This window comes from Amblyomma americanum, chromosome 1, assembly GCF_052857255.1.
Source record: "Amblyomma americanum isolate KBUSLIRL-KWMA chromosome 1, ASM5285725v1, whole genome shotgun sequence".
Taxonomy (NCBI): domain Eukaryota; kingdom Metazoa; phylum Arthropoda; class Arachnida; order Ixodida; family Ixodidae; genus Amblyomma; species Amblyomma americanum.
This window is the reverse complement of record NC_135497.1, coordinates 284,954,606-284,982,228: the sequence shown is the minus strand read 5'-3', so window position 1 is coordinate 284,982,228 and position 27,623 is coordinate 284,954,606. Positions and strand designations below refer to the sequence as shown.

The window sequence follows — 27,623 nt, the reverse complement described above, 5'->3', positions numbered from 1 at the left end:
TTAAATGGTACCCAAAAATCCTCCCAAGTATTACCGCTTGTACATGACGGTCTGCTTTATGCAACTATGCGCCGCGAACGAGCTGCCGCGCTGGCTCGTTAGGACTCGCCTCGCTCGTGAAAAATATACCGTTAGTAGGCCATAGACAATCACCTTTGCCGTTGGCTTCAGGCAAGCGCGGCCGCTCGGGCAAATGTATGCGTGTGAGAGTGCACATTGCAGTTGTTCACGAAAGAATACACCTAATCGTCGCGTAAAGTTTAAGACGCTATCGCTTCAAGAACAGCTGCTACAAGTTCCCTGCTTGGGCATAACGCGGTTGTTTATTCCCAGTACGATTACACCTCAAGACTTTAAAAGAACATGGTACTAAAGAACGTTCCAAGTATGCATGCTGAAAGCGGAAAGTAATGAAGTCTTGCTTAATTTCCTTGAACGGGCGGAAGTAAAAAAAAAATGGTCAGCCCCAATTTTATTGCTGGAGACCTCCGGGAAGACGTTTCCCTCATCCACCCAAACTTCGAGCAGTTGCCTTCAGAGTGCCTTCGCGGTGTTCCTGCGTGCAGGTTTCGTCCAGGCAGTATGCTCTGCTGCTGGCCCCCCGAGTCGTCGAAGCTCAGTTCCCTTGTACGATGGCGAGCAAGGCCTTCCTGTAATGTCCCGAAGTGTCCGACTGCGAGAGGGAGAGAGAGAAACGCCATTTTTCGCCGGAGAAGAAAGGCACGTGTAGGGAGCTGCCAGCGTTAACTACTCTGTCCCGCCAACAGTGCACGCACGCAGTTATAGATCGAGTAGATGAAGCGCCAAAAAAACACAGCACACAGGGAAGGAAGACACGAGACAGGCGCTACTTGTCGCTCATCCGTGCTCACAATCGCAGCGTCGCCAGCAGGTCACACATGGCACCCGTAAAAGGTAGTGTCAATCGAGTTACTTGCGAATAGTACTGCAGCCACGTGGACTATTCACGGGCTATACTTACTGCTGTCGTAGAATTTTTATTCCGTAACAACAAATCATGCATTTAAACGAGAAAAGTGGCGCTATTCAGACGATCCCGGGATAGATGGGATGGGACAGGGAAAGGCTTGCAAATTCTCTTCCTCTCTGTCTTGGGGTAAATAGCGCAATCAGGCTCACTGAAAGCGAAATGCTGCAATTCGACCAGCAACGCATCCTGCTAATCGGAGGTGTTCATCAATGATTCACTGCGAGTAAACGCCTCTTGACAGGTAGTTGCACGATACATCCGCACAGTACCGTCATGGCTATCCTCGCAAAGCATGCGCGATAAACGCTTTCTTTCTTTCAATAATCTTTCGATAGCCCTCCGGTATGGCCTTTTCGGAAGCTCCCACTCTTGCCCTCGCTCCTCCATCGCGTGAGGTGTACAGTGACAGGCAATGTGATATTCGTATACGAACCGCCAGCTCTCTAAGGCGGCCGAAATACAACCGCGCATAATCTGAGCAATATTAGGGGGGAGGGGATTATAAAACTCCTTCAGCCGACCGACATATCCGACATGAAGTCAGGAGTATTGCGCATCATACGACGCCGCAAAGTTGTCTTTACGAGCAGAGTAATGGTAGAAAAGCAAAATGGCACCTTCTAAGTCGAGATCTCTCCCCTGTTTCAGCCACTGAATAAAAGTTGAGCTCAAATTAGTTTCATCGTCATCGAGAAAATCACGTACACATCAGGTAAAACGCCTCTCCCACTTATCTCTGTCCCCTATTCAACTCTGTCCTCCGCCAGTTGCGGCCGCCTCATCCCAGCCTACTCCATAATCCCACCTGCCTGCCTCTGCTACCCTCTGGTAAGTTCATCTTCCTTTGGAACCCCCTCCATTACCTTAAAGGACCACTTCCGCACTACATGCCCAGCCTACGGGTATTTCAGCTTGATTTCAGCTTGTATACCACAAATTGATTGCAGTTCCCGTCGCCGGCAGATATAGGCGGAGTGAGACGCTTTCTGGGGCTGGTGAACTTTTATCGACACTTATTTTTTAATCCCAGATTGCGGAGCTCTGCAAGCCCCCTTAACGGCATTGTTGATGAAAGATGGGAAGTGGCATTGGGGACCCGAGCAAGAGGCGGCACTACGCCATCTCACTTGCGCGCTCGCGGGAACCACAGAGCTGAGGCTGCCTGACCTGAACAGGGAATTTGTGGTCCACACGGACGCTTGTGACCTGGGCTTAGGAGCAGTCCTGCTTCAAGATCACGAAGGTAGCCTGAGACCGGTGGCGTTCGCTAGCCGATCATTAACTCCCGAGAGAGAAACTATTCCGTGACCGAAAAGGAATGTCCCGCGATTATCTCCGCTCTGTGGAAGTTCGACTATTAAGTCGACGGAGTCGCCTTCGTGATTGAGACTGGTCACATGGCAGTCACGTGGCTTAGGTGCCTAGGTGCGCCGAGCGGACGCATAGCGCGATGGGCGCTACTCCTCCAGCGTTACGACTTTACCGTGCGCTACAGGAGGGGTAAAAACAACGTGGTGGCAGACTCACTTTCGCTTGCGCCGGTTGATGACGTGGGAAGTAACACTGCCCACACCGCATGGAATTCGTCAGTTCAGTGGTGAGTGTTTTCAGCAGAAAGGAGCTATTGGAGGCACAGCGGGACTATGCATTTTGTCGAGAAGTGTTCGACGGGCTCAGGGAGCCAGGCGGCGTACATGGAGGCCACTGGTATTGTTATCAGTGCGGGGCGCTCGAACACAGCTGGTAATGCTGTGAGCGCGATGGATTCCTATCTGCTCGACTCCGATGGCATCCTGCTGAGATATATCCCCTCCGAGAAGGATACACACGAGTCCTTCAAGGTGGTGATACCACGCACTATGAGAGGACAACTTTCACGCTACTTTTATGACACGTGCATCGCTGGGCATGCGAGTGGCCCTAAGACTTACCTCAAGTTGTGCCGCCTCGCTACCTGGCCTGACATGAAGCGGGATGCGATTCGCTACGCCCGCTCGTGGGACGTGTTCCAAACGGTCAAGCCGCGTGGTGGACGCACACCCGGGCTTATGCAGCCGATCAATAGCCAGGGTCCTTGGAAATTGCGGCTCGTGACATCGTGGGACCTTACCCCAGGACTCCGAGTGGAAACCACTTCCTGCTCGTTGTCGCAGAACATTTCAGCAAATGGGTGTAACTGTTCCCACTTCCAAAGCTGACGGCACGCGTAACCATGGGGAAGCTGATCAGGTGTTCACACGATTCGGATACCCCGGGCAGTTGACAACAGAAAATGCATCGTACTTCACTGCCAAGCTCTTCGTGGACTCCTGTGCGGCCCTTGGCATTAAGCACAGGAGAGCAACCACGTACCATGCCCAGACGAATCCCACGGAACGCGTGACCCGCAATATCAAGCAGGTGCTTGTTGCATTTGCGGAGACGCTCAGCGACTGGGACACTCGTCTACCCCCGAGATTGGGTTTGCTCTCAGGTCGACCGTGAACCGCTCGACTGGGTACACACCTGCCGCTCTCAACCTTGCCAGGGAGCTGACGAACCCGGTAGAACTTACTCTCCAGGTTTGCAGCACACCCCGATTGCTTCGTCGGCGCGCCGAACAAGCGACCGGGCTGCGCGCGAGGATGATGGAGGCTTCACACAAAGCTCGCCGGGTTCTGAGCACTGCTCGGGCCCAGCAGAAGGCGCAGTATGATCGCTACAGGCCGGGTGACCGGGTGTTGAGGCGCAATCACGTCCTGAGCGAAGCCAGTAAGAAATTCTCTGCTACTCTGGCGCCGAAATGAACGGGTCCGTATGTAGTACGGCAGAAACTCTCCTCTCTCGTATAGAGGCTGGCGGACTTGACTCGAAGACCGACCGGCGGACCGGTGCATGTCTGTGTTCTCAAACCATACTTTGACAGAGGGAACGATTGGCCGGTGGAAAACACCCTTCCCCGCCAGCAGGCAGCCGCACTGAGAGGCAAGGCTCGACAACAGAGCCCAGCGCGTCGTCACAACTTGCGACCACGGCAGAACTATCTGTGGCCAACGAGCACGGAGTAATTTCTCCTGCTTAATATGGACGGAAGACTCCTTCCATATTTTGCACTGTAGCTTCCAGAGCGAGCACACGCTTTCTCTTCGGAAAAGACCGAGCGGGGTTAGAAGAACTTAAATTAAAAAAATGTAAAATGCGAAAATAACAAGAAAGAAAAGACAGCATTGCAGCCGCAGGCCACCCTTCGCATCGAGCCCGGAGGAGATCTTACGGACGCTGAGACGACCGTTGCTGCTTCGAACATCCGAAGGCAGGCCGGTTGGAGGGCAGCCACATTCCAGAACCAAGAGCCTGCGGTCACCACCGAGCAGCCAGGCCGAGAACAAACAGCTTCCGGTCGGCCGTGGGACGAGCGAGCGCAAATTCGGAGAAGCCGGCGCCAGTGTCTTCCACAGCGAATGCTGCAGCAAAGCCGCCTTGGAGTCCCCAGTTCCCCGCGGCAGAGGCTTCGCCAACGAAAGCAGCTAGGTACCCCGCTGGGCCCGCCTCGCAAGCCCTCGGCGGGAAAATGGGTCGACGCGCCTTTGCCGGCCCCGCCAAGAGAAAAAGAAGGCGAGCCAAGAGCGAACGGTGCAACCAGCTTAGTGGAGGCCTGCTGTACGCTCTGCAATGGGACAACACGGTGCGTAATTCCCCCAACTCTGCCTGCCTCCCGCGCGTCGATGGATGGCTGCCCTGGTTGACTAACCCCTTGAAGCGGGACATGCGGTCACTGACCCCCTTCAGTACTTGGCTCCACGGTCGTCCATGGCGTCCGTCTGCACTGCCTTCCTTTCCTGGCGTCCACGGAATTCGACGACGGCACCGCTGGCTGTGAGCTGAAAGTTTCGTTAATTGGTTTTAAAGTAAAACGGCGTTTCGCCGGCCCCACTCGGTACACCCCTCGGTGAACGCAGTCGCTTCTCGGCAGTAGGGCAATTTTAAGGAGGAAGGGATGTGGGGATAAACGCGAATCGCCTGTATCATAGTAACAGCCGCGCGTAATTATCACGCGATGTTATGCGCGCGCCGTTCTGGAAGTTTGCGAGGAAGGGCACTCACGTTGCCCCCCTCTTAGCACGGAAAGACCTCCTCTCCACATCCCGTGAGAAGGTGCGGTCGCGCGGTTCTCCTGGGGCACGCTGGTCGCCTGGCGGGAGCGGTGCACACGCACGGACGCTGATCTGCCACGGATTCCGCTGCCGTTATCGCCCGGCCATCGTGCGTGAACTGACCGCCGCGGGCCGTGAGCGAGGAGCCACGCGAGGTGAGCAGAACCTCCCCCCCCCCCCCCCACACACCATTATATGTGCGTTCCACACTTTTTGTGCATTTCACCCCCGTACGCGAGCGGAACACTCCCTCGTTGCGTCGGTTGCTTTGTTGCTTGCTGCTAATTGTATTGCTCGGCAGCAATAAACGCTCATCCGAGTAGAATACTCGTGTTTGTCCCCTCTGGTACGAAACCGCCGTGGTTGTGACTTACCGCACCGCGGATTGGGGGTCAGAGCTCTGACTGCTAGGGCTGGCACGCTGGTGCTAGAGAGCGACTACTGCTTTTAGCGCGTAGAGCATTATTACAAGAAGAACCCCCATAACATCTACGTCAACACCGCAACGACTAAGCGTCAGCAGAACCTCAAATATTAGTTTCTTCTTTCGAAATTCCAAGCGTACATCACAATGCTGAAAATGCATAAATCCACGTTACTTAGTGCCCCTTCCTGTTACTGATCTCTACTTCCTCAAAATCGCCCCGTCCACAACAGTTTGCGTCGCGTACCTGAATGGCGCTGGCAAGAGACACATTGTACTTGTCGAGGTACTCCTGTTTAATCAGCTCCAGGTCTTTCTCGCATCGCGACACCACGACTCGCTTGAGCACCCTGTCGTTGGTGCCGATGCCCTGCGATAGATCAACAAGGGAGTCCGGCGTCGAATGCTCTCTATAACGCTACTTAACGGCGTTAGTTCTGTACACCATCGAGAGCTCGTCTCAGAAGAAAATTGTCCGCATGATAGCCTCGTTTAGCATATTTTTGACACACTGGCACTTCTGTTGTCCGGCAAACGCACAGATAGGATGTGCAAAAAAACATGATGTGCTCTTATTAAGATATCTTTATTTTGGAACGGAAACGTACATTATGTTCTGAGTTGTGGCCGCGTTTAACGCAGCAAGACAGAGCCGTAATTGCACACTTCTAAGTCCGACTGTGAGCTGAGGACTCGAACTCGTTCGCCCTTGGCCTGACTAACCGACTAATTTCCGACCGACGGAAAGACCTCTTTGCTTCATCTGCGCTTGATGAACAAATCTAAATGCACGCCACTAGATTCACGCCATGAGTCTAGTTTCAGGGGGACGGGGAAATGGCAGCTCTAAGAGTGGGGGCAACGCAGCTATGATTTCTTGCTGACAGCTGTTAGGTGCATGGCACTATGGCGAGGAAGGCTTAGCTTTGCTCGCCATGCTTTGGCCAAATCTGAAGCAATACTAGACTGACGCTTCGCCCTAGCCCTGATGATTCCAGAAAACGAATATTCATAATGCTAATTTGCATTTCAAATTCTTAGCTTTAATTGTTGGTAAAGCAAGTTATAACAACTCACCTTCATGGCATGGTACAGTGTTTCCGCAAAATAAAAGGGAGGACTGTAGACACATTTAACTGAAAAAAAAAGAGCCATATTTAAACATGTCAACATGTATCAACTGCAAGTAAACATGCCGCACGCGTGTCTTCAACGTATGGGCAGCCGAATACACTCGGAAATTGTATTTTTAATCAGCGCCCATCAAGATTTGAATCAAGCCCGCCGAAAACAAGCTAAGCTGTTTTTTCGTTCGAACCGGATAACTCAATTTATTTCGACTCTCATGGACCACTGTGATTTTTCAAGACCATTGATTAGTTCTTTTCACTGACAGAAAGAAAACATTTGCGCCATCCTTGCATACATCAAAAAGGCAGATACAAGTCGTTCCCGTAGCAACAGTTAACCACAAGACGTAGAACTGGCGAACCAAAAAGAGCGTTATAATCCATAGCGCAGCAACAAAGCAGGGGACAATCACAAGCGCTAAATTGAGCGTTAGCGCTTGTGTTTGTCCCCTGTTGTGTTGCTGCGCTATGGATCATAACGCATACCCACTAGCCCGAACCTTCAACTTGTCAAAAAGAGCGATAGCAGCTAGCTTGGCCTGACTAATCTAGTCGATCATGTTAGAGACTGCAAATCTTGCTTCCCTACATTTCATCACATTTATGCATTGTACAGTCACACAACACAGTTAACCAGGGAGATTATGGAGGCTTTTTACACGAAGAAAAAACTAGATTGTTCGTTAGCATCCAGTCCGTATGCCTGCATGGCAGTGAGGTTCGTTTCCTCGACTCCACGTAGCTACACGTCTGTTACCTTTGCTATCTTGTTTGTTTGCCTTCTTTATATTCCTTGCTTACTGTGAATAAACCTTCAGTTGAGTTATGGCTGGTGCTGTTATTTTCTTTCCTTGTTGCCCTCGTCTTTTGCGATATTTTATATATGTATCACCAACTCGCCCGACTTGCCATCGTGCTGACAGGTAAGCCCTTGGTTAGCGAGAAAATGAACCCACGCACGGCGGAGCGACTCCTGGCCTGTACGAATTCCTTTTGGAGTTCATTTTGAGAGACCGCAACCAGTATCAATAGAGGACCACTCATGCCTACCAGTTAAGTGCCGCTAGCATTTAATCATTTGTTCACCGGAAAGATCGTAAGGCACATAAACGCAGTAGAAGGACAGACGCCCAGAAACCTGTCCAAAGAGCGCGCGAGTGGCGTGCCCTACGCTGCATCAGCGACATCTGCCGTTGGCCTCCCGGCTCAAGGCAGCTTGTTCGTAGCCTCCTCTGTTTGTCGTTGAGCGTGCATGGAGTGTTCAGCTATATCGTGTCACAAGAGAGAAGGCGCGGTTGCATTGCGCTCCGTTCGCTACTAGAGGCGCTGACTGTAACGACGGGGGAAAGCGCTAATGTTCACTGCATGCTGCATCACGCACAAAACGCGCAACAGGCATTGCGCGCCACCACTCCTGGCCGTCGCTCAAAAAGGTGTCCCAGGCGGCGGCCGAGTCTCACAGCAAAAATCGGCAACTGTGGTGCGAAACAGTAACGTAGTACGCTCAGTGCACGCGCAGCGACAAGCTATCTCGAACCCAGGGACCAACGGCAGATGTGGCTTGAGCGCTGTATAGAATGGTGTGGACATCTGTATAGGACGGCAGACCCCTTATACACATGCGCAAAACACGGACGCCTATAACTGACCTGAGGCAGCTCGATACATATGCGAAGGCTCTGACAGTATGAGCGCAAGGTTCGCCGACTTTGAGGCAAGCAAGGCCGCCAGCTAGGGCCGTTTTCCGACAATGCGACCGGCACCTAGTTGCCAGTCGCAAATCGCCTCGCTCTATGGTGGCATCGCTCATGACGCAAACAAATGCGCAGGGCTCTGAAAGCGTTTGCGGAGCAAAACCCTGTAACCCCCTTGAGGTAGCGCAAGACCCCGGAGGCATCTTGTTCAAAACCAAACAGGGTGATGACCCAAGATATAAAATTTTGAAGATTAACACGCCATGCGTGGGCAGAAAAGTAAACTTCTAATTCCAGTGGTTGACACCGAAACACTGAAGTATGTGCAATTCCTCGCTCATACGGGTCACATGCGCGCCTGTAAGCTCCCAGTTAAGTACTGCCGGATATTGAGTTTTGGGGCGGCCTCTGCAGAACTCTTGCCACGAGATTGTTTTTTCCATTCTCTGCGCATTACTACGGCTCCCTCAGAGATTCAATTTTTATCAATTCAATTCAAATTTATTTATATATATACATGTAAAGATGACGGGAGTACAGACAAAAATCAAAATGAATTCGGCTTGACGGGGTTTGCACCCCCTACAGAAATGGGTTACAGATGTGGGCTAAATAACATTTTGCAATGAAGCGTAGCGTAGCAACTTGCAGGAATGGACGCACTCTATATTACTGCACATCGCAAGTGAAAGCAGGCTTTCATGGCCTCCAGCTTTTTCATTACGCCTTCCATGGAAAGTTTAATCCACCGAGGTTCAATGCGGGGTTCCTTTTGTCAACATGACAGATACGAGGCGCCGAACGTGCAGGCGAGCAGTACACACCGATGGCCAGGAAACCGTTTTTGAGGTCGCCGCTCATCTCGCTCTTGATGGCCTCCATCACAGTGTGGTTGGCGACTGCGTTGTATTCACGGAAAACCAGCCGCAGCTGCTCGTAGCTCTGAGTGGCGATGATGCGGTTGAAGGCCGACACGTCCGTTCCCCAGCGCTGCACTCCTGCTTTGTGCAGCTCCTGCAGGCAGTCGCGGGAAGAAAGCGAAGCTGCACAGTCTCGGGCGCACAAACAGGGTCAACTCCTTCCCCAGATTTGAGCTAGGCGGAATCCTATGGCGCCCGAAGTGCTGCTTTGTGCACATATTCTGGCCGCTCACCTCACCCAAATATATTCGATAGCTCCGAGTTCATTCTCGTTTGTGATTACTATTTAGGCTTATCTGTTGTTTCGTTGCCTTCAGCGCAGAAAGAATGCGCGGGCAAAGGAATGAATTTTGACAGCCAAATTTTAGCAGTGAAGTGCGAAGGGAGGCTTTTTAGAAAATACAGCGCCAAAATCATATTTATACGCATTTGCGGGGTGCGTCATAAATGTCCCAACACCGTTTTACCATTTTTAGCGAATCTAGATTGAAGGGTTCTTTGCTAGCACTTGCTTACTGGCCCCTGCAACATAACACAATGTTTTTAATTCAGTTTATTCGTATTTTACATTAATCACAGCTTCCAGGCGTTGTGAGTATGACTGCACCGCAGCTTGCATGCCCTGCATGGGAAGTAATATTATATGCTTGCTCCACGAACTTCCAGGACTTCCACAATCGTGTGCTCCTCTATACGCCAACTCCCGCTTAGACAAATCCTCTTCTCGTCACCATGACTAGCGTACACTTTTCGTTTCACACACTTTTGTCTGTATTCTTGAGCTATTTATATTCTCATGCTTGTAGGCAAACACATTCCGAAGTTCCATCACACTACACTTGGAGTTGGCGTGACGGCTGCATGGCCACTTTTTTCACGTTCCTCGTTCCCTACCGATCGTTCACGTTCCTTTTTTTGTGGGAGGGCGATTTTCCCTAGTAGAATGCACAGTGGCATTTGCGGGATCCGTCGAGCACGTCATGCGTGAATGTTTTGTGACAAGTGCTTGGCGACAAGGTGGTAACAGCCTTAACCCCCCCTCACCCTCCTCCTCCCGCACGCCTTTCGCATCACAGCCGTCGTTCCTTTGACCCCTCCTCCCCTCCAGACGCTAGCTACTGCCCTCAGTCACCCCTTATGAAGGAGCCATGTCGGCTTTGAAACATTGGGTTAAAATTAAAATTTTTGGTTGAAGATGTGCAGTTTATTATAAGTCTTCAAACCCAACCAGACAGGCAAAAATCTGCCAAAATGTTTAGTTTTCAATCAATTTTAATACCTTGGAGATTTCAAATGGTGCTCGTTTAGATTTGTTTACCAATTTAACAAGCCCCGTAGGTGTGAATGCGCATTTTACTGTGAAAAACGAGTAAATCGCCTTAAAATTTCGCAAACGTACTCTAAAACGACTGAAGACAACTCAAGGAAAGCTAAGAGAAAAATCTAAAGGACTGAAGGCGTATCGAGGACGCAAAGTTCGTCACAGTACCTACTGCGCATAAAAGCATCAAATAATTACATGCGCGAAGCTCTAAAACGCAATTCAAACATGAGAGCTTTTAGGATGATCTGAGCGTGAAATAAAAGAAAGTTATACAGGTTAGTCAAATCTTCCATGTGTGGGAAAGCAGAAAACAACGCTCCATGTTGGGCGTTTCACCTAAAGCGCGTTATACTGAAAGGCAATACAACCGCCGCAAAGACTTCATTTCAAACTCTTTACAGCGTAAGTGCCAAACAAGCTTTCAGGAGCGCTACTTTGAGAAAATCGGGCTTAGGGAATACGCAGAGGATATACAAGGCCTCGTTTTGCGGGTAACAACTTCCAGCGAAGAAAAGAAATGACCTAAACAGGAATGGTCATTTCCACGCCTGTCTTAGCTCGAGATATAGTTCAGCGATTCCGAGGTTCACGACAGGACCCGCGAATTCCCAACCGGAAGTGCCCAACTCGCCAGTGGGACTTCTTTTCACGGGAGAATTATGGAGCTCACAGCGGCGTCGTTGCGCGCCCGCACTGGATCCAGAGGTGTGTTCTCGTCCCGCTGGGCCTGCAACACAAATGCGAGGGCGAAAGCGCGGAAGCGCTCAGCGGTTTTCAAAAGCCGATGGCGGTGGCCGCCTAGTCGCTCCGAGGAAGTAGAATATTATTATTATTACTTCGACTTCCTCGGAGCGGCGATGCGGCCACCGCCATCGGCTTTTGAAAGCCGCTGAGCGCTTATTAATACTGTTATTAGTATTACCGCTATAGAAGCCTACAAGCCCTCGAAAGGCTTAGACCGACCTCCTGTCTCGGTGACAAAATAATAATAATAATTAGTAGTAGTTGTAGTAGTAGTAGTAGTAGTGGTGGTAGTCGTAGTGGTTGTGGTAGTAGTAGTAGTAGTAGTAGTAGTGGTGGTAGTGGCGGTGGCGGCGGCGGCGCCGGTGGTGGTGGTCGTGGTAGTAGCAGTAGTAGTAGTAATAGTAGTAGTAGTAGTAGTGGTGGTGGTGATAGTGGTAGTGGTGGTGGTGGTGGTGGCGGTGGCGGTGGTTGTGGTGCTTGTGGTAGTAGTAGTAGTATGTAATGTAATGTAGTATGTAGTATGTAATGGCTTGAAATATACCCCTTTCTACGTGTAAATATGCATTTTGTAGTTTTTCTTTATGTCTAGAGCCATGTGAATGCGATAGCACGACAATTGTCTCTGTATGTAGAAATAGGCCTCACTATTGATACTACGTTGTTTCTTTTGATTCATGATAACTTGTTTTACTACGTGTTATTTTCGTATCTCATGATCGTTATGACTGCGCTTAGTTTTGAAATGTTGTGTTCTGTCGTCCGCTTAGCTCTCTCCCTTTGTGGAAGCAATTGTGTATTTTATATGGGGGGGGCGGGAACCAGTCACGCTGTCCAGCTTTTTTTCCCCAACCTCCCCCATGATGTTGATGGCAATAAAGGCTATTAATATTATTATTATTATTATTATTATTAGTGGTGGTGGAGGCGGTAGTAGTAGTAGTAGTGGCAGCTGCAGTTGTAGTAGTAGTAGTAGTCGTAGTAGTAGTCGTAGTAGTAGTAGTGGTAGTAGTAGTACTAGTAGTAGCAGCAGCTGCAGCAGTAGTAGTAGTAGTAGTAGTATTAGTGGTAGTGGTGGTAATAGTAGCAGTAGTAGCAGCAGCAGCATTAGTAGCAGTAGTAGTAGTAGTGGTTGCAGTAGTGGTCGTAGTAGTGGTAGTAGTAGCAGCAGCAGTAGTAGCAGTTGTAGTAGTAGTAGTAGTAGTAGTAGTACTGGTAGTAGTAGTAGTAGTAGTAAGCGGTGGTGGTAGTAGTAGTGGTAGTAGCAGTAGCAGCTGCTGCAGTAGTAGTAGTAGTAATGGTAGTAGTAGTAGTATTAGTAGAAGAAGTAGTAGTAGCAGTAGTAGTATTAGTAGTAGTAGTAGTAGTAGCAGCAGCATGCAGTAGTAGTAGCAGTAGTAGTAGTAGTAGTGGTAGTAGCAGTATTAGTAGTAGTAGTTGTTGTTGTGGTAGTAGTAGTCGTAGTAGTAGTAGTAGCAGCAGTTGCAGCAGCAGCAGCAGTAGTAGTAGCAGTAGTAGTAGTAGTAGTGGTAGTAGTAGTAGTAGTAGTAGTAGTAGTGGTAGTAGTAGTAGTAACAGTAGTATTGGTAGTAGTAGTAGTGGTAGTAGCAGTAGTAGTAGTACTAGCAGCAGCAGTAGTAGTAGTAGTGGAAGTAGTAGTAGTAGTAGTAGTGGTGGTAGTAGTGGTAGTAGTAGTAGTAGTAGCGGCAGGAGTAGCAGTAGTAGTAGTCGTAGTGGTAGAAGTAGTGGTTGGTGGTGGTAGTAGCAGCTGCAGCAGTAGTAGTAGTAGTAGTGGTAGTGGTAGTAGTAGTAGCAGTAGTAGTAGTGGTAGCAGTAGTAGTAGTAGTAGTGGTAGTAGTAGTAGTAATAGCAGCAGCAGTAGTAGCAGTAGTAGTAGTAGTAGTAGTGGTGGTGGTGGTGGTGGTGGTGGTGGTAGTAGTAGTAGTAGTAGCAGCTGCAGCAGCAGTAGTAGTAGTAGTAGTAATAGTAGTAGGAGCAGGAGTAGCTGCAGCCGCAGCAGTAGTAGTAGTGGAAGTACTAGTAGCAGCTGCAGCAGTAGTAGTAATAGTAGTAGTAGTAGTAGTGGTAGCAGGAGTAGTAGTAGTAGTATCAGCAGTAGTAGTAGCAGTAGTAGTAGTAGTTGTTGTAGTGGTAGCAGTAGCAGTAGTAGTAGTAGTAGTAGTAGTAGTAGTAGTAGTAGTAGTAGTAGTAGTAGTAGTAGTATTAGGAGTAGGAGTAGCTGCAGCCGCAGCAGTAGTAGTAGTAGTAGCAGTAGCAGTAGTAGTAGTATGTGAAAACGTTACTTATAACACACCCATTTCGTCAGATGAAAATATCTTCCCTAAACTAGGGCTACCAAACTTCACATCCTTATTAAATAATAATCTTTATTTCCGCCATATGATATGACACGGGAGAGTGGCAGCAAGAGCTGCCTCCTAGGCCAGCCTAACAAGGCCGCCGGCCCCCTATACACTTTACAGCAAAGCATGGCACATTACATACAAAACAGGAAGAACCTGCCGGACCTAAGAAACTGCAGATTAATAACTACTTTAAAAGAAACGCAGGTTTATACACAAGAATGTATGATTCATTTCATTTGTTTGTATAAACAAACAAGCAAACGAAACAATCAAAAGAGGAGCAAGCAATAGGTTCCTTAGGCAGTTGAAATAAGAGCAAGCAGGAGTGGAATGGTGATGAGTTAGGTAATAAATTATATTCATTGCTTGTTTTAACAACATTCAAAGAAATAAATAAATCTAGAATGAGAAATACGCCAAGGAAAACATATAAATGGCAGAGAAACATTTACTGTGTAATAAAATACTTCCGAAGTCCACTGAATGTCATCTTTTCAAACTGGATATGTGCGAAATGTAATCTGTTTAACAGTCTGGGTAACTTGTTTTGTAAAGTTTGTAGGCCAAAGGCTGTTTAAAGGTTTCCACTTTCCAAAGTTTTGCGAGGCGTGTCTGGCGTGTAGCAGTATTTTCTTGTACCCTGGCTAGATTATGTAGACGTGAACCGTTATTTGCCTTTTCATCCTTAAAAGCCTTCCAGAGATCATAATCAAAATATTTAGTAGCATGGAATATGTTGTATTTGTTGAACAAGCGATATGTATGTGAATTAAAAGGCACATTTTCTATTACTCTCAAATATTGTTTGTATAACTTGTGAAGCCTCTGCAAATTTCCGTAGGTCGTTTTAGCCCAAACTAAATGACAATAATTAAGCGGAGATGAAAAAAAGGCATTATAGATTAACATAAGAATATTTGGTGGCAGTACATAACGATTGCGGAACACTAACCCTATTACCTGAGCCAGCTTGAATAGCATACTGTCTAGGTGAGCATCCCATGGCATACTTTCCTGGAAAATAACCCCTAACGTCTTAATAGTGGAAGCAATTTCTAGAGGAATAGTGCTTAAATAGATGTCATTTCTGTAGCTATTTGTTTGTTCGTACTTCGAAAGAAATCCACTTTTGTTTTGCTTGCATTAATTTGTAGACTATTTTTACCTGTCCACTCATCGAATTCTGCAAACAATACTATTGCAGCACCGACAAGTTCACCGACAGTGCTACCTGTTGGTAGTATGCTGGTATCATCCGCGTACATGATAAATTTAGCGGTTGTATCAATATTCACAATGTCATTTACCTCAAACCTCAGAGTCAAACGCTTTAGAGAGATCAATGAATATCCCTAACACAGATTTACCTCTTTCAATCTGATTTTAAGATGTGTTCTTTTTGTTCTAGTAAAGCGACCTGTGTGCCTAACCCTTTCATTGATACAGTTGTCCTTAAGCACTAATGATACAGTGAATTAAAACAGGAAACTACCTCGAGAAGACAACTAAGAAAAACATAAGATTTACATTGTTCCTCGGTCAAACACCAGGTATGTTGCGGCCAGGCGTTGCGCTAATGTTCCGGTTACTCTCTACGAACTGCCGCATGAAATCTTTACGGCCACTTCTAGAGGGAAGCTGAGAAAAATATTGAAGAACGAATGGTAACGTTCGTTAATGTTGAGTCAAATCTGTTTCGCCTTGTTAGAATATGCGCTGTTATGCTCTTTTCAGATTTCGTTTGAATGGAATTACTAATTTCTAGTGTTCTCTTTTTCATTTTTGTTATTTTGTTTTCTTTCCCTACAAACGCATGATTTATATTTTCTGTCACTATATTTTTAGGCACGGTCCTACAAGCCATCTAAAGGCTTAGACAAGCCTGACTCGCGTGCATTGCTATTGACGGTGACAAAATAGTTATTATTATTCTTATTCTTCTTCTTCTTCTTCTTCTTCTTCTTATTATTATTATTATTATTATTATTATTATTATTATTATTATTAGTAGTAGTAGTAGTAGTAGTAGTAGTAGTAGTAGTTGTAGTAGTAGTAGTATTGCACAGTAACGACCAAACATGCAAGTTAGTTGTTTTTAAATATGTATTCTATTCTTACATTGCACATCGAGACCAGAAGGCGCCGAAAAGCACCAGATGTGTCCCCAATGACGTCCTTCTCCAAGTCTTTCTTGAATACTGGAAATAAAAAATAAATCTCACGAAACGTGATGTTGTGTGTGAGCGTTTTATCATCTTTGAATAGAAAAAAAAAAACCCGCAGCAGCCTGTATTATGAGATGCTGAGCAGCATCGCGTGCTATTAAAAGCAAATTTAACTCGATGTTGCAACAAAGCATTCAGTGATGTCTACATTTTTACCGAGTAGGCAACCTTTTTCGCACTTTGCTGAGGAATACCACGTGATAAATGTAAAAAAAAAGATGTGAATATGCTGCCTCTTGCCTTCAGCGTCCCAAGCGCGCGCAGTTCACTCGGAAATTGCCCTTGCGCTGCAGCCATTCGAGAATGCAATTTGCCAAACACATCCAAATATTTCCACAAACACAATTCACAACGAGTGCAAGAACAAAAAAAAAACTGCGAGCTAAGCGTCACTCACGCCACCGTCCCATGGACGTGGTGCGTCGGACCAAAGTTCTGATTCAATCCTGCCAGCTACGAAATTCCGTCTGTAAATCCGGCCATTGCCAATGACAAGCCTTAGGAGGTTGACAAATGGTGGCGACATATACGGGCTGAGCAAACTCAGTTGGGGAAGGCTTGTAATTTTTTTTCTGTTCATTCTATGCGTACTTTCCTGTGAATACTACAGGACGCGTGCCAGCCTGTTAACCTTCGAGTTTGGGCGTTCATGAGGTCTGTGAGGAGTTTCGTGTCTGGTAGGATCAAAGTGCCCCGACAGTAAATCCGTACTTGAGAGCGAAAGGAGAAACCAAGGCACACGCAAAGCACCCGCAAAGTCGACGGCTGCGTCTAGTGCTCAGTGGCTCACTTCTCTGGTAATGGTCCTTGATGAGCCTGATGTCCTGGTTGCTCTGCGTGCAGAGGATCTCAACGAGGCACTCTTCGTCCGTGCCCAGACCGGCGATGGCCTTCCGCAGCTCGCGAGCAAGGTACTCATGCAACGGATACAGCAGCCCCTCAATGATGTCCTCGAGGTCACCGCGGAAGGCGGACTTAGCGTCCTCCACCAAGTCCTGCGATGGTCATACAAGGGCCATCCCCGATATCTTTCTTTTCTTTTTTTTCTCTCTACATTAAGCTCCTTCCAGCTCCGGTTTATCAAGCAAGCAGAAATCTGAATGGAGAACTTACACGCCCAAACGATTGCTTGTAAGTTGTGACTATCTCCTGTCGCTGGGGTTCCGACCGTGCACACAAGATATCAATGATCGCCGCCTGGTCTGTAGCTGGAATTAACACAATTCAGTGAATCAATTGATCTAACACTCGTTTACGTTGCTAACCAGCCAACAACAACTGCTGCACGTTGCTCTCGTGCGTCACGTTGCTAACTACTCAGCATGGGTGTCCTGCTAGAACACCCCAGCTAATAAAGTTGTGCGACATTAACAGTTGTGAGTACGTCATTCAAAACTGAAGGCGGCAAAAGTAGTAAGGAGAGAAACGCATTCTGTCGGCAGTTAGCACAGAAATTAACCAAAGAAATGGGACCAAAAGTGTTAACGTTCACATTCGGAGAGTCTAAAACCCCAGTTCTACGCTTTTTATGAAGTAGTCAACTTCATGTTAGCCCGCTTGTCTGAGTAAAAAAAAAAACTATTTGACGTGAGAAAGACAAGAAAAAAATAAGAGCGGCACCACCTTTTGATTACCGTCGCCACTCGCCGATGGTGACAGCAACTTCACTAAACAAAATACATTACGGAGCTTGTACACAAACAACTTGTTAATAAATTTAACACAATCGTTTTATACAAGAAAAGCAGTGACAGATGTGAAGTACAACTACATAACATCTTACAGGCATAGAAGATCATAAACACTACACACAAATTAAAAAAATCAAGGAGAATAACGAGAGATATTTACTTATTTATTTTTACATACTGCAGAACCTATGGGGCTATTTTAGGAGTTGAGTTAACAGTTCACAAAACGGCAATGTGCAACACGCAAACAAAAAGTTTACATCAATCAAGTTTGAATAAAAAGCGCGAAGAATGTGATAGGCTGTTACTAATTAATTGAAGGAATGCACAATGAACACAACACAAAGAAATCATGATGTGGCAGCGACAGCTGTTAAAAGTTTAATGGAAGAGACCGCGTTATGCCAGGAATTAAGCAACAATGTTCAATAATACGAGGGGAAAAAAGCTGTGTATGATATATTAGTACGGGCGAAGTATGGCTTAACATTAAGGTTGTGATGACTCATTGTTGATCGGAGAATATCAGGTGTAAGATAGACATTTGGTGTAGCATGATAAAGTGAATTGACGATGCAGTGCAAGAACTACAGTGAATCCACCTGATGGCGCACGGACAAAGGGGTTAGGTTTAAAGCGGACACGGCAAAACAAGGTGAAAAATAGCGATCATATCGACGATATATGAACGTGATAGGTTTCGTTTCGACATTATCGATTTGATAAATTTCAAATTGTTTGTGAGGATTGCAGACAGGAGGCGCGTACAATTACGGGACGAATTAAGGATTTGTACATTAATAGTTTCTTTTGGTACATTATAGCTAACGTTCTCCTCAAATACTCAAGCGTTTTTAGTGTTTTAGTAACAATTAAATTATTATTTTTCGCCCAGGACTTGCTAGTGGTGAATATAACACTGAGATACTCCTATTCGAAAGTCTTACGCAATGGAAAATTCTTAAAGTCGTAATTAAACAGCGAAAGCGAAGTACAGCTAGTGAAAGGTGTCACTATTGTTTTAGTGAAATTTATTTTCTTTTCCCAGGTATTACACCAGGAGCAAAAACTAGTAAATGAGGCGTTTATTTGCAGGTGATCATCTGGTGTGTTAATTACTTCATATAACAAACAGTCATTCGCATGAAGGCGTATTTGTGATGTGACATAACGAGGGAAGTCCATGATGTATATTACAAATAATAAAGGGACAATCACTGACCCTTTTTGAATGGCAGATAATACATCTACAGGACAGGAGTTAGTCGAATTATAGGAAACAATCTGTGAGTGGTGTGAAAGAAAACTAGCAATCCAATTAAAATAGCAAGAATTTTTTTAGAATGGCGTTTGCTTTCCACAGGAGATTAAAACGTAGTACAGTGTCAAAAGCTGCATAGTGCTTAGTCAGCTAGAAAGGCATGTGTCCTGAAGGCTAGGTAAGGTTTCTCTGAGAATCGTGAAACCACGGCCGGTTCAAGTTAGTGAAAGTAAAAAAGGGCCAGAACATTTCAACTTCGTGACTTCTAGCCCGAAAGATCGAATATCACAGTCATGAGGATTTACTCATATCATTGTCTTCTGTAATGAGGGCTACCCCACAATTTTATGAAGTACTATTTTAAAATGAAACGAAAGACTCTGGTTCGATCCCAGCCGCGGTGGTCAAACTTCGATGGAGGCGAAATTCTAGAGGCCCGTGTACTGTGCGATGTCAGTGCACAACCCCAGGTGGTCGAAATTTCCGCAGCCCTGCGCTACGGCGTACCTCTCAGCCTGGGTCGCTCTTGGACGTTAAACTCCCTAAATCAAACTAAACTATTTTAATACATATTTAGAGCCTAATTCACGAAATAGAAATGAGGACAAATACTTTAGGCTCTTTGAATACGCGGCTTTATTGACTGACTCTGAAGTGTCGAAGACGGACTGAGGGTCGTGAGGCACGCCATAGTAAAAAGGAACCGGGAGATAATTTCCAACTACTGATGTTCTTGAACGTGCACTGAAATAAAATTTTGCACAATATTTCGGTTGCAACCAACTGGTCTAATCTAAATGTAGATTTCTGCTTAACAACGGTCGTGGCGAGTGCGGCATCGTGGGTCACTCATTTGTAGAACTTGCACGTTGAGAACCGCTAAATGGTGCTCGCTCTTAAAATAAACGACATGGAATCCACATTTACACATATGATGAGCGTTTTTCTTTAGAATAAGCATATCATCTTGCAAGGCCTCCGAAATATGGCAAAAGCACCGCGAGAGAAAGCAGGGCCGATAATCACCGACCTGACGGCGAGTGCTTGGTGCCGTAAATATAACGCACGAGTTCTTACTAAAGCTTAAGCGATATTTGCACCTAAATTCGGTAACAAAAAACTAATGCTCACGAATCACCAGCGTATGTGCAAAAGCTGTAATTTGCCTATTCTACCACGTCTCCAAGCAAGATAAATGGATTGAACTTCAACAGTGTTGTTGGCCATTGTATTTCGTTACTAATGGTATGCGTTTACTCTGTTTAATTCAATAACTAAAACGTTTGGAAAAAAATATCTTTCTTCCTGTTGGGTTTCTGGCGCAGATTATGGTGCCAAAGTGTACAGGGTGCCAAAAAAAGTCTAAACATTAGTTTTTTTTTTATGTGAGCTGTAGATGAGATTTCAAAATTTGCGCTAGAGATAAAAAAATCCCACGTGACCATGGGCTTACGCGCTGCGACAGCAGCGCTCTCAAACGCGGAATTGGTGAAATTAACTGCGTTCGATTATGCCTTGAATGTGACGGGATAAAAAAATTCTCCGCCAACACTGCCTCAGTGTTCGACTTAAGAGCGTTAACTAAGGCAGCTTCAAGTGTTTAGATATGTGTGCTCAGCAAACGTAGAGCAGACCAAGTTCAAACATGCGCGAATGTTCCCTTTCCGGAAACATCCCTTTTAAGACAAAAACAGCGTCATTTACTTCATGTATTTCGCACTACTATTGCGATTTACAGCCACCTGGCACCATCCAGCGCTGTTTCGATCATCCGGGTTTGAGAGCCCTACTGTCGCGGCGCGCAAGCACATGGTCACCTTAGATTTTTTTTTATATTTCGCGCGGTTTCCTTTAATGAATAAAAAACTAATGTACAGCACACATCGAAAATTAAAAATGAATAATTACACGTTTTTTGCACACTCTACACTCTGGCACCGGAATTTTCGCCAGAAACGCAATAGCTAAAAAGTCTTTTTTTAATTATTAAATCATGCAACATTACAACACACAAAAATACTTGGAGTAACTAAATACAACGGTCGAAGTGAGCTTGGCGCATGATTGCCTTAGCTGCGGATGCGCCATTAAACCCAACACAACGCAACACAACAATGGTCACACGACAAATTTGAAGTGCTCTACACCTGTCTCGCCCTGGTTTAGTTTTAAATTTTAGCTTAGGATAGCTGGGAAATCTATATTAGAAAATAGGCGGAAGAAATTGAACGCGTCTGGTAAACATTTTCAGTTCTACGTAGAATAGCAAACATGACTGAATATGAAATCACGCGCCGACAGGGGCAGCATAGAATGATAAACTGCTGATTTTTCCTTCCTAGGTTTCTACGGTATATCGCTGCCCGTATTTTTTCACATCGAGGAAATGAGCTGAAAACATTTATGCGAGACTCACGAAACGCCACTACATAGGACTTCGCGGTAAGCATTCACTCTAATGAGAAAACTATTTTTTGTTCAGAAAAAAGAGAAAATTAACCTAACGCACAGTAAGCGGATTGATATTAAATTTTATTAAAACTTTCACTTTTCTTTAGCCGGATAATAAGTGGGTTCTCACGATAATTGCGCGGACGTAATTTGAAGCATATTCTTTCCGTGTTCATCATTTTTCCCGTCTAGCAGTTGCTTAGTGCGTCACGTGTGGCATCAAAGGCGGGGCTGGCCAACAGACAAAAAGGCGACAACTGAATGACGAACCATTTCTCACAAAATGCGATGGTTGATCTCTGTTGATGGCGTTATTAGAAAGCCCACTGCTCATTAACAGTCTTTCAGGATGACAAACAAGAAAAAATATATCTTCTCCCCAAACCAGACATTTTACAAGGAAGACAAGTGGCTCCAAGGTTTGTCTGCCACTTCAGATCCCAAGTGAATCATTCGCTGAACAATATACGTTTTCCCTTCTTTCTCTTTCCTCTTTAAATGCTCTTTTTCTTCTCGTTATCAACAAAAAAAAAAACGAAAATTGGAGGCGCTTCAGGTTCGCATCCAGGCAGCACAAATCCTTCTCTATGTATTTTATTTCGCAGCAGAATCCCTTCGCTGCCTCCTCGAACAAGCTGTATTTGTAATTGCGATAAAGTAGTCACACCAGAAAAAATAAAAGCCGAATAAAAAGACAAGCGCAGGATATTGAAAAAAAACGTGTCATTGGTATCGATACGGTCATTCCAGCAATGGTTCGTTGTCACTGTCACGGTGGTGGCATCGAAACCTACTGCCTTTGGTTTAAACGACACTACAGCCGGATACAGCTCGAGAACGCAGCGGCAAATACCCCTCAAAGGAGAGCCTCCAGCTAATGACCTCGTGGTTAATCCCCTTGGACCTGCTCACGGGATATTCCAGGGGTGGCAGATGAAAGGATTTGAGCCACAGCTTAATCGATTGACCACGGCGTCATGAAAATTGCTGGACGCCGTTGGCCGGAGGGCCTTCTTTGAGGGGTATCTGCCGAATCGTTCTTGAGTACGGCCACCTGCGGGAATCATTTAACTCTTCTTTGGTAGGACTACATCTTCGTAAGCTACAGGCTACTTGCTTGTTCGAACGCTCCACATTGCTATAGTTTAATTTTCTTATTTTTATTTGTCCAGAACTTTCAATAAAGGATAAACTCACAAATGTAACGCTCCTACTAGAATAATATGACTGCCACCAATATTAAGACGAAAGCCTTTATATGCTCATGGCCCGCCAGCGTCTCCATTCGCGTTTCTGTCACACAAGCTGTCAATCAAACTGGTAAAAGTTGACAAGTCCACGCTTATGAATGAAAGGATTAAGGACTTGACGCTAGAAAAATGTTTAGATAGCCTGGTAATCGCCTGCGTGTCCGGTCGTGTTTCTGTCACACTGTAGGTGTCAATGAAACCGATTAGGTCATCGATGACGCCATCAGTTGTGTAGTATAAATCGTACAAGTTGAAATAAAGCTAAACGAAGACGACTCACTCGAAGGACGACTGTACAAATTTTCATAACAATCGCATAGTCTTTGATTAGTAGTTTCAGCACACAAACAGCAACAGGGGCAGCAACACCGCAAACGGCTTTTGCGACATCGCACTTTACATCACCAAAGTGCCCCGTAATTTTTTTTAATTATAGCGTAACCGCGCATTTTTCAACTTCACGAAAATAACGATAAGATGAACAGGCTAAGCATGATAATCACATCTGAAGGCACGAAATCATGAGTTAGTGGTGACGGCAATTTCGAGCCTAAACAGAATCACGAAAACACTTCCGTGTGCCACAACCAATAACCCTGCATTGTATACGCTAGCTAGACATTCTCACCACGAGCATGCTGAGGACTTTTTAAATTCCTCCACCGCACTACTGTTTTCGTCGCTACGTCTGCAGGAACTGCTTATGCACGTTCTACACGTGTGTGCCTAGAGTCCGATGGTTACGGTAACTGTAGCGGTGTACGTTAATGCTATGACAAAACTCGGCAATGAAAGCTCACGCAGTACCACGAAAGTTTGCCATTAAGTGAACATGTCGGTGGCTCTGGCATGCGGTGTAGAAAAATCAATGCTTGATGAGCATGATGATGCACCAATAACAGAGCGATAATACAGTTATAAAAAATGCACATGTGGCACGTTACGTCTAATGGTGTTTCTTCGGTTAAGCGCTGGTCTCTGCACTTACTCCATCCTCTCATGGCTTTTTTCAGTGCCTCCACATCCTGCTGGACATTGAAATTCATGTGCGTCTTGAGGGTTCCCTGCAGGTACAACAAAATAAACTTTTAGCTCTTGAATTAAAGGAAAAAAAAAAACTGGACAACTTTTCGGTACCTTTCAAATATGCAAATAATGCTCGTCATTTTTTAAGGTCTTTGGGAGCAGCACATAAAGGGACACTGTAGAATGTCTATTAACTGACACACCAGATTTATTTGATGCCTGACCTGCCTTGCAGAACGCTAAGCCTACACTCCAAACGCATAAGAAACTCCAATAGCCTCGTTATCCTCTTAAATAAGGCAATCTCAAATAGCCGCCATCACGTAGTTCATGTGGACTCCGCGATGCCACTCATTGCTTCAGTGTCGCTGTGCACTTAAGCAGTTTATTGATTGTCTCACAGAAAACCAACCCATTTACCTGAAGACATCCGCAGCAGTCGCTTGTATATGCTTGCATCAGAAGACGCATTCACCATGCGATACGCTGGCAGAATGGCACTTACCATAGACGGAAGGTATACATGCACAAAAGCAGCGGTAAGTTATATGACATATATGGCCATCTCTGTCTAGATATAACGGCTGCTAGGGATCCATCAGGAAAGCTCAAGGGTTGTAAATGCTGAGCATTTTAAACAGCCTGTAGAAATCATCGGCTTTCTTGCGCGCTCCGGAAAACGATGCTGAGGATGCAGCACAGCTTAAACATGGATTGCACACGGAAGGAAGGAAGGGCGGGAGGAAGCGCCCTCTTGCTACTGACTTACGAGAGGCGGAGACGCGCCGATGAAAACAAGAACAGTGCACTACACAGGATGCCTCTTTAAGCCCATTGTCCTCGTCTCTAGTGGGCAGGTTGCCGTCTCTTACTACAAAACAAATGACGCGCGTCTTTATATGTCACGTCTACTTGACTACTGTAAACGTTTGCCTTTTTAAATTGGGTATTAGTGCGGCACTGGGCACCCGTGTCGGGATTAGGCTACAGTTAACATGTAGTGCATTCGAAAGCAGCAAGGGAGACAGCCATTGCCTAACCTCAGTAGGTAGACCACCACGCCCAATATGCGCAAACCGTGATTTCGGCTCCATTCCGTGCAACATCTTTTGTCCAAAGTAACTACTCAAATATCTTTCCTCTCAAACCAGCCCAACATGGAAAAAGCGGTAACAGCAATACCTGCCTCCACTGTCCCTGCCTTCAAAGACGGTTGGCTTCCTTCGAATAGAACAATCTCTGGCTACAGGGCCACTTCTCATGATCCCGAACGCTATTGACAATCCGCGAGGAGAGCAGCAAGAAACAAGAACTGTTAACACGCGAACACAACCGTTGAAACCGTTAAAAAAAAGAAAAAGCGCGTTAAGAAGTCGGCCTCCATTTTCCTCACACTCTACCACTGTGCTCTACTCTTTTTCGCGCACCGACAAAAACCGACAAAGCTTTGACGTCAGACAGTGCGCAATGCCGTGGGGAAATGTACTGTGCATGACCATTTCCGGCAGACATTCATTCACGCTGAATAAATGGCTGCACATTTTTCTCTCGTGGCAGTCCGTTCTGATTCTGATCACCTCTTCAAATTTACTGCAATATGCTGAGGAAACGCCAACGCTGAGGGCAAGACGGATGAAAAGAAGCGCCAACGACAACGGTTCCGTTTTGGTCGTTAGTCCCGCACGACCCATTTCAGTGCTATTGCCTTCCATGTGAAGTAACATTAACTGCATCCATCGAGACGAACACTTTTCTTCCGCGTCGCTCTTAGCGTCGTACTGTGCTTCGATGAGGGCGAAAATTTCCAGTGGCAATTCTGCATTTACTCCATTGGAATGACCAATTTTTTTTTATCAGACAGAAGGAGTTTTCAGTGAGGAGTTGAGAATATTTCTGCCGACGCGGATTTGCCACTACACTGGCGGCTTACCTTTCCTGGAGCGTAACAGCTTGCCCCGGCCACCGTGCCGTCATAGTACCTAGGAGAAGTCTCGTAGTAGGCCGCATCCCTTGCCGGAGCTGTGTTGGGCGTTGTCGGAGGGTAGGGCATGCCGCTCACGGGGCCAGCGTAGTCAGACCTAGAGTAGCCGCTTCCACTGCATCCACTTCTTGACCCGTACATAGACTGCGCACTGAGGGGCGGAGTGGCATAAGGCGGGTAAACGCCACTGGAATACCTCGGTAATGGTGTCGGTGCCACTCCCCAGGTGCGGTGCTGAGAGGGGCCAGGTATGGGGGACAAGGAAATTGGCGATGAAATGCCTTCCGGCGGGAGGCCGCTGGACTGAGAGGGAGGGCAGTATGTCTCAGGTAAGGGGGACAAAAAAGTTGCCGAAATGGAAAGCTCCGTCGGGGCGCCGCCAGACTGAGGAGTGTAGTAAGTCTCTGGTGAAACCGGTTCCAGGCTCGATGATACGTTCCCTGGAGGAAAACGAAGTAATACCTGTGCTACACGGGCACGTTCGAATGACATCTGAGTCGATTGGCATTCGAGACTTGGAAAGGCATGAGGACTCGACGGACTTCCGCGGCGCTACACGACACTTTCCAAACGCATTTGAAATTTCCTTAGCTCGTTTTCAGTGTACGATGAAGACGGCGGCGGTGGTTACACTAGTGCGACAAAGACACTATCACGGTCAACAGCAGCATATATGATTGTAGTGGGACAAGTTTTTGAGGCCAACGACATGGACGAATCCGAACGGATGACGGTCAGCCTTCATGCCTTCGGCAGGCTGTCGGCAGTGGGAAAACACGCTGAGGGGGCGACGGTGTGAATATATTCGCCCATCTACCGAATCCCTACAGTTAATAAGTCAAACTAACGGGTATATTTTCATGAGCACACTCGAACACTCACCAGCTGTAAGCGCTTGCCAAATTAATTTTAATCGATGGCGAATCCCTTCCCTGCCGCGGCGACTAGGCCTAGTGAGTCCGCAGGATTACGTCTGTGAGTTCGAAGGTTGTGAAGAGCGAATTCACAAGTTTTAGCGAATGCAAATGGTCAACGAGTTTACTTTTGACGACAGTTACCAGAAATCAACTATTGCTCACATCGCAGGGCGCTCATACAATGAACAGGAAGCGCCGGTGTGACCCAGACCGCAGAGCACTGCTTAAAGGCCAGCAGCAGTCGTCGCCGTTGATATTTTGTGGATAACAAGTTATGCCGTTTCAATTACCGCGAATGGTCACCAATCATACTTCTGAATAAAGCAGTTTAAAATAAACTACTGATCGTGTCGGAGGAAGTCGGGACATTTAGCGACAAGCGCCGGTCGTAGGCGATGTCAGCAGCATAGCTGTCAAGTGTTTCTCAGTCGAGCGATCGTGTCGGCGCTTCCTCCCACATATTGTCGCACTGAGTTAACAAGCATGGGTGCAACCGGTACAAAAGAGATTAGCTTATTTAATACAACTAAAGCGCAGAATGCGTTTTATGTCATTAAAACGAGCGCTATCTGTTCGTAGGCAGCGATGCAAACAACAGTATGAGTGCAGCCGTCCTCATCGGCGCACTGCTGGAGAAATTTCATGCTCATGCGGTAAATGTTTATTGGTGTACTATTACCATCAAGCACTTACGTAGACAGAACACGAGCTATTTGCTAAGCAAAGAGCAGGAAAAAGCGAGCAGCGGGTATCAAAATGAGCAGCCACAGAGCCGAAAGAAGTCGCGCAGCTGTGGGCGGGGCGAAGCGATGGCGGCGGCGACGCCTATTGGCCGGTTCGGCCTGTGTTCGCGTTTCGAAGGCATTCCAAAATCTGGAATGTCTCCGCGGAGCTCCGTCGATTCGAATGGCATGTGAACCGAATGCCGTCGAAAAATTTCGTGTAGCAGCGTGAGTTCGGTAATCGAGCTGAGTGACATTAAGTTGGAAGGCGTTCGAAGCGCCCGTGTAGCACGGGTATAATACTACCTTCAGGTTAAGACTAATATTTTACTGTCCAGTATTCACTGAATAGATTCCTGGGATAAAAGCCAAGTAT

The 27,623-nt window shown here is 46.5% G+C and overlaps 1 protein-coding gene across 1 annotated transcript in view; it reads right to left on the bottom strand.

Moving 5' to 3' along the window:
- Positions 1-467: 467 nt before the first annotated feature.
- Positions 468-27,623, bottom strand: part of LOC144118608 (annexin-B12-like) — a 37,015-nt gene continuing 9,859 nt past the window's right edge. The window contains exons 3-13 of the mRNA XM_077651502.1: positions 25,805-26,048; positions 25,558-25,705; positions 23,590-23,665; positions 17,062-17,156; positions 16,739-16,943; positions 15,842-15,921; positions 11,287-11,343; positions 9,197-9,386; positions 6,626-6,684; positions 5,796-5,918; positions 468-673 (exon numbers count right to left, since the gene is read on the bottom strand). Coding sequence (XP_077507628.1) covers positions 617-673; positions 5,796-5,918; positions 6,626-6,684; positions 9,197-9,386; positions 11,287-11,343; positions 15,842-15,921; positions 16,739-16,943; positions 17,062-17,156; positions 23,590-23,665; positions 25,558-25,705; positions 25,805-26,048 — 1,334 coding nt within the window. The 3' untranslated portion in view covers positions 468-616. The remainder of the gene's footprint in view (positions 674-5,795; positions 5,919-6,625; positions 6,685-9,196; positions 9,387-11,286; positions 11,344-15,841; positions 15,922-16,738; positions 16,944-17,061; positions 17,157-23,589; positions 23,666-25,557; positions 25,706-25,804; positions 26,049-27,623) is intronic.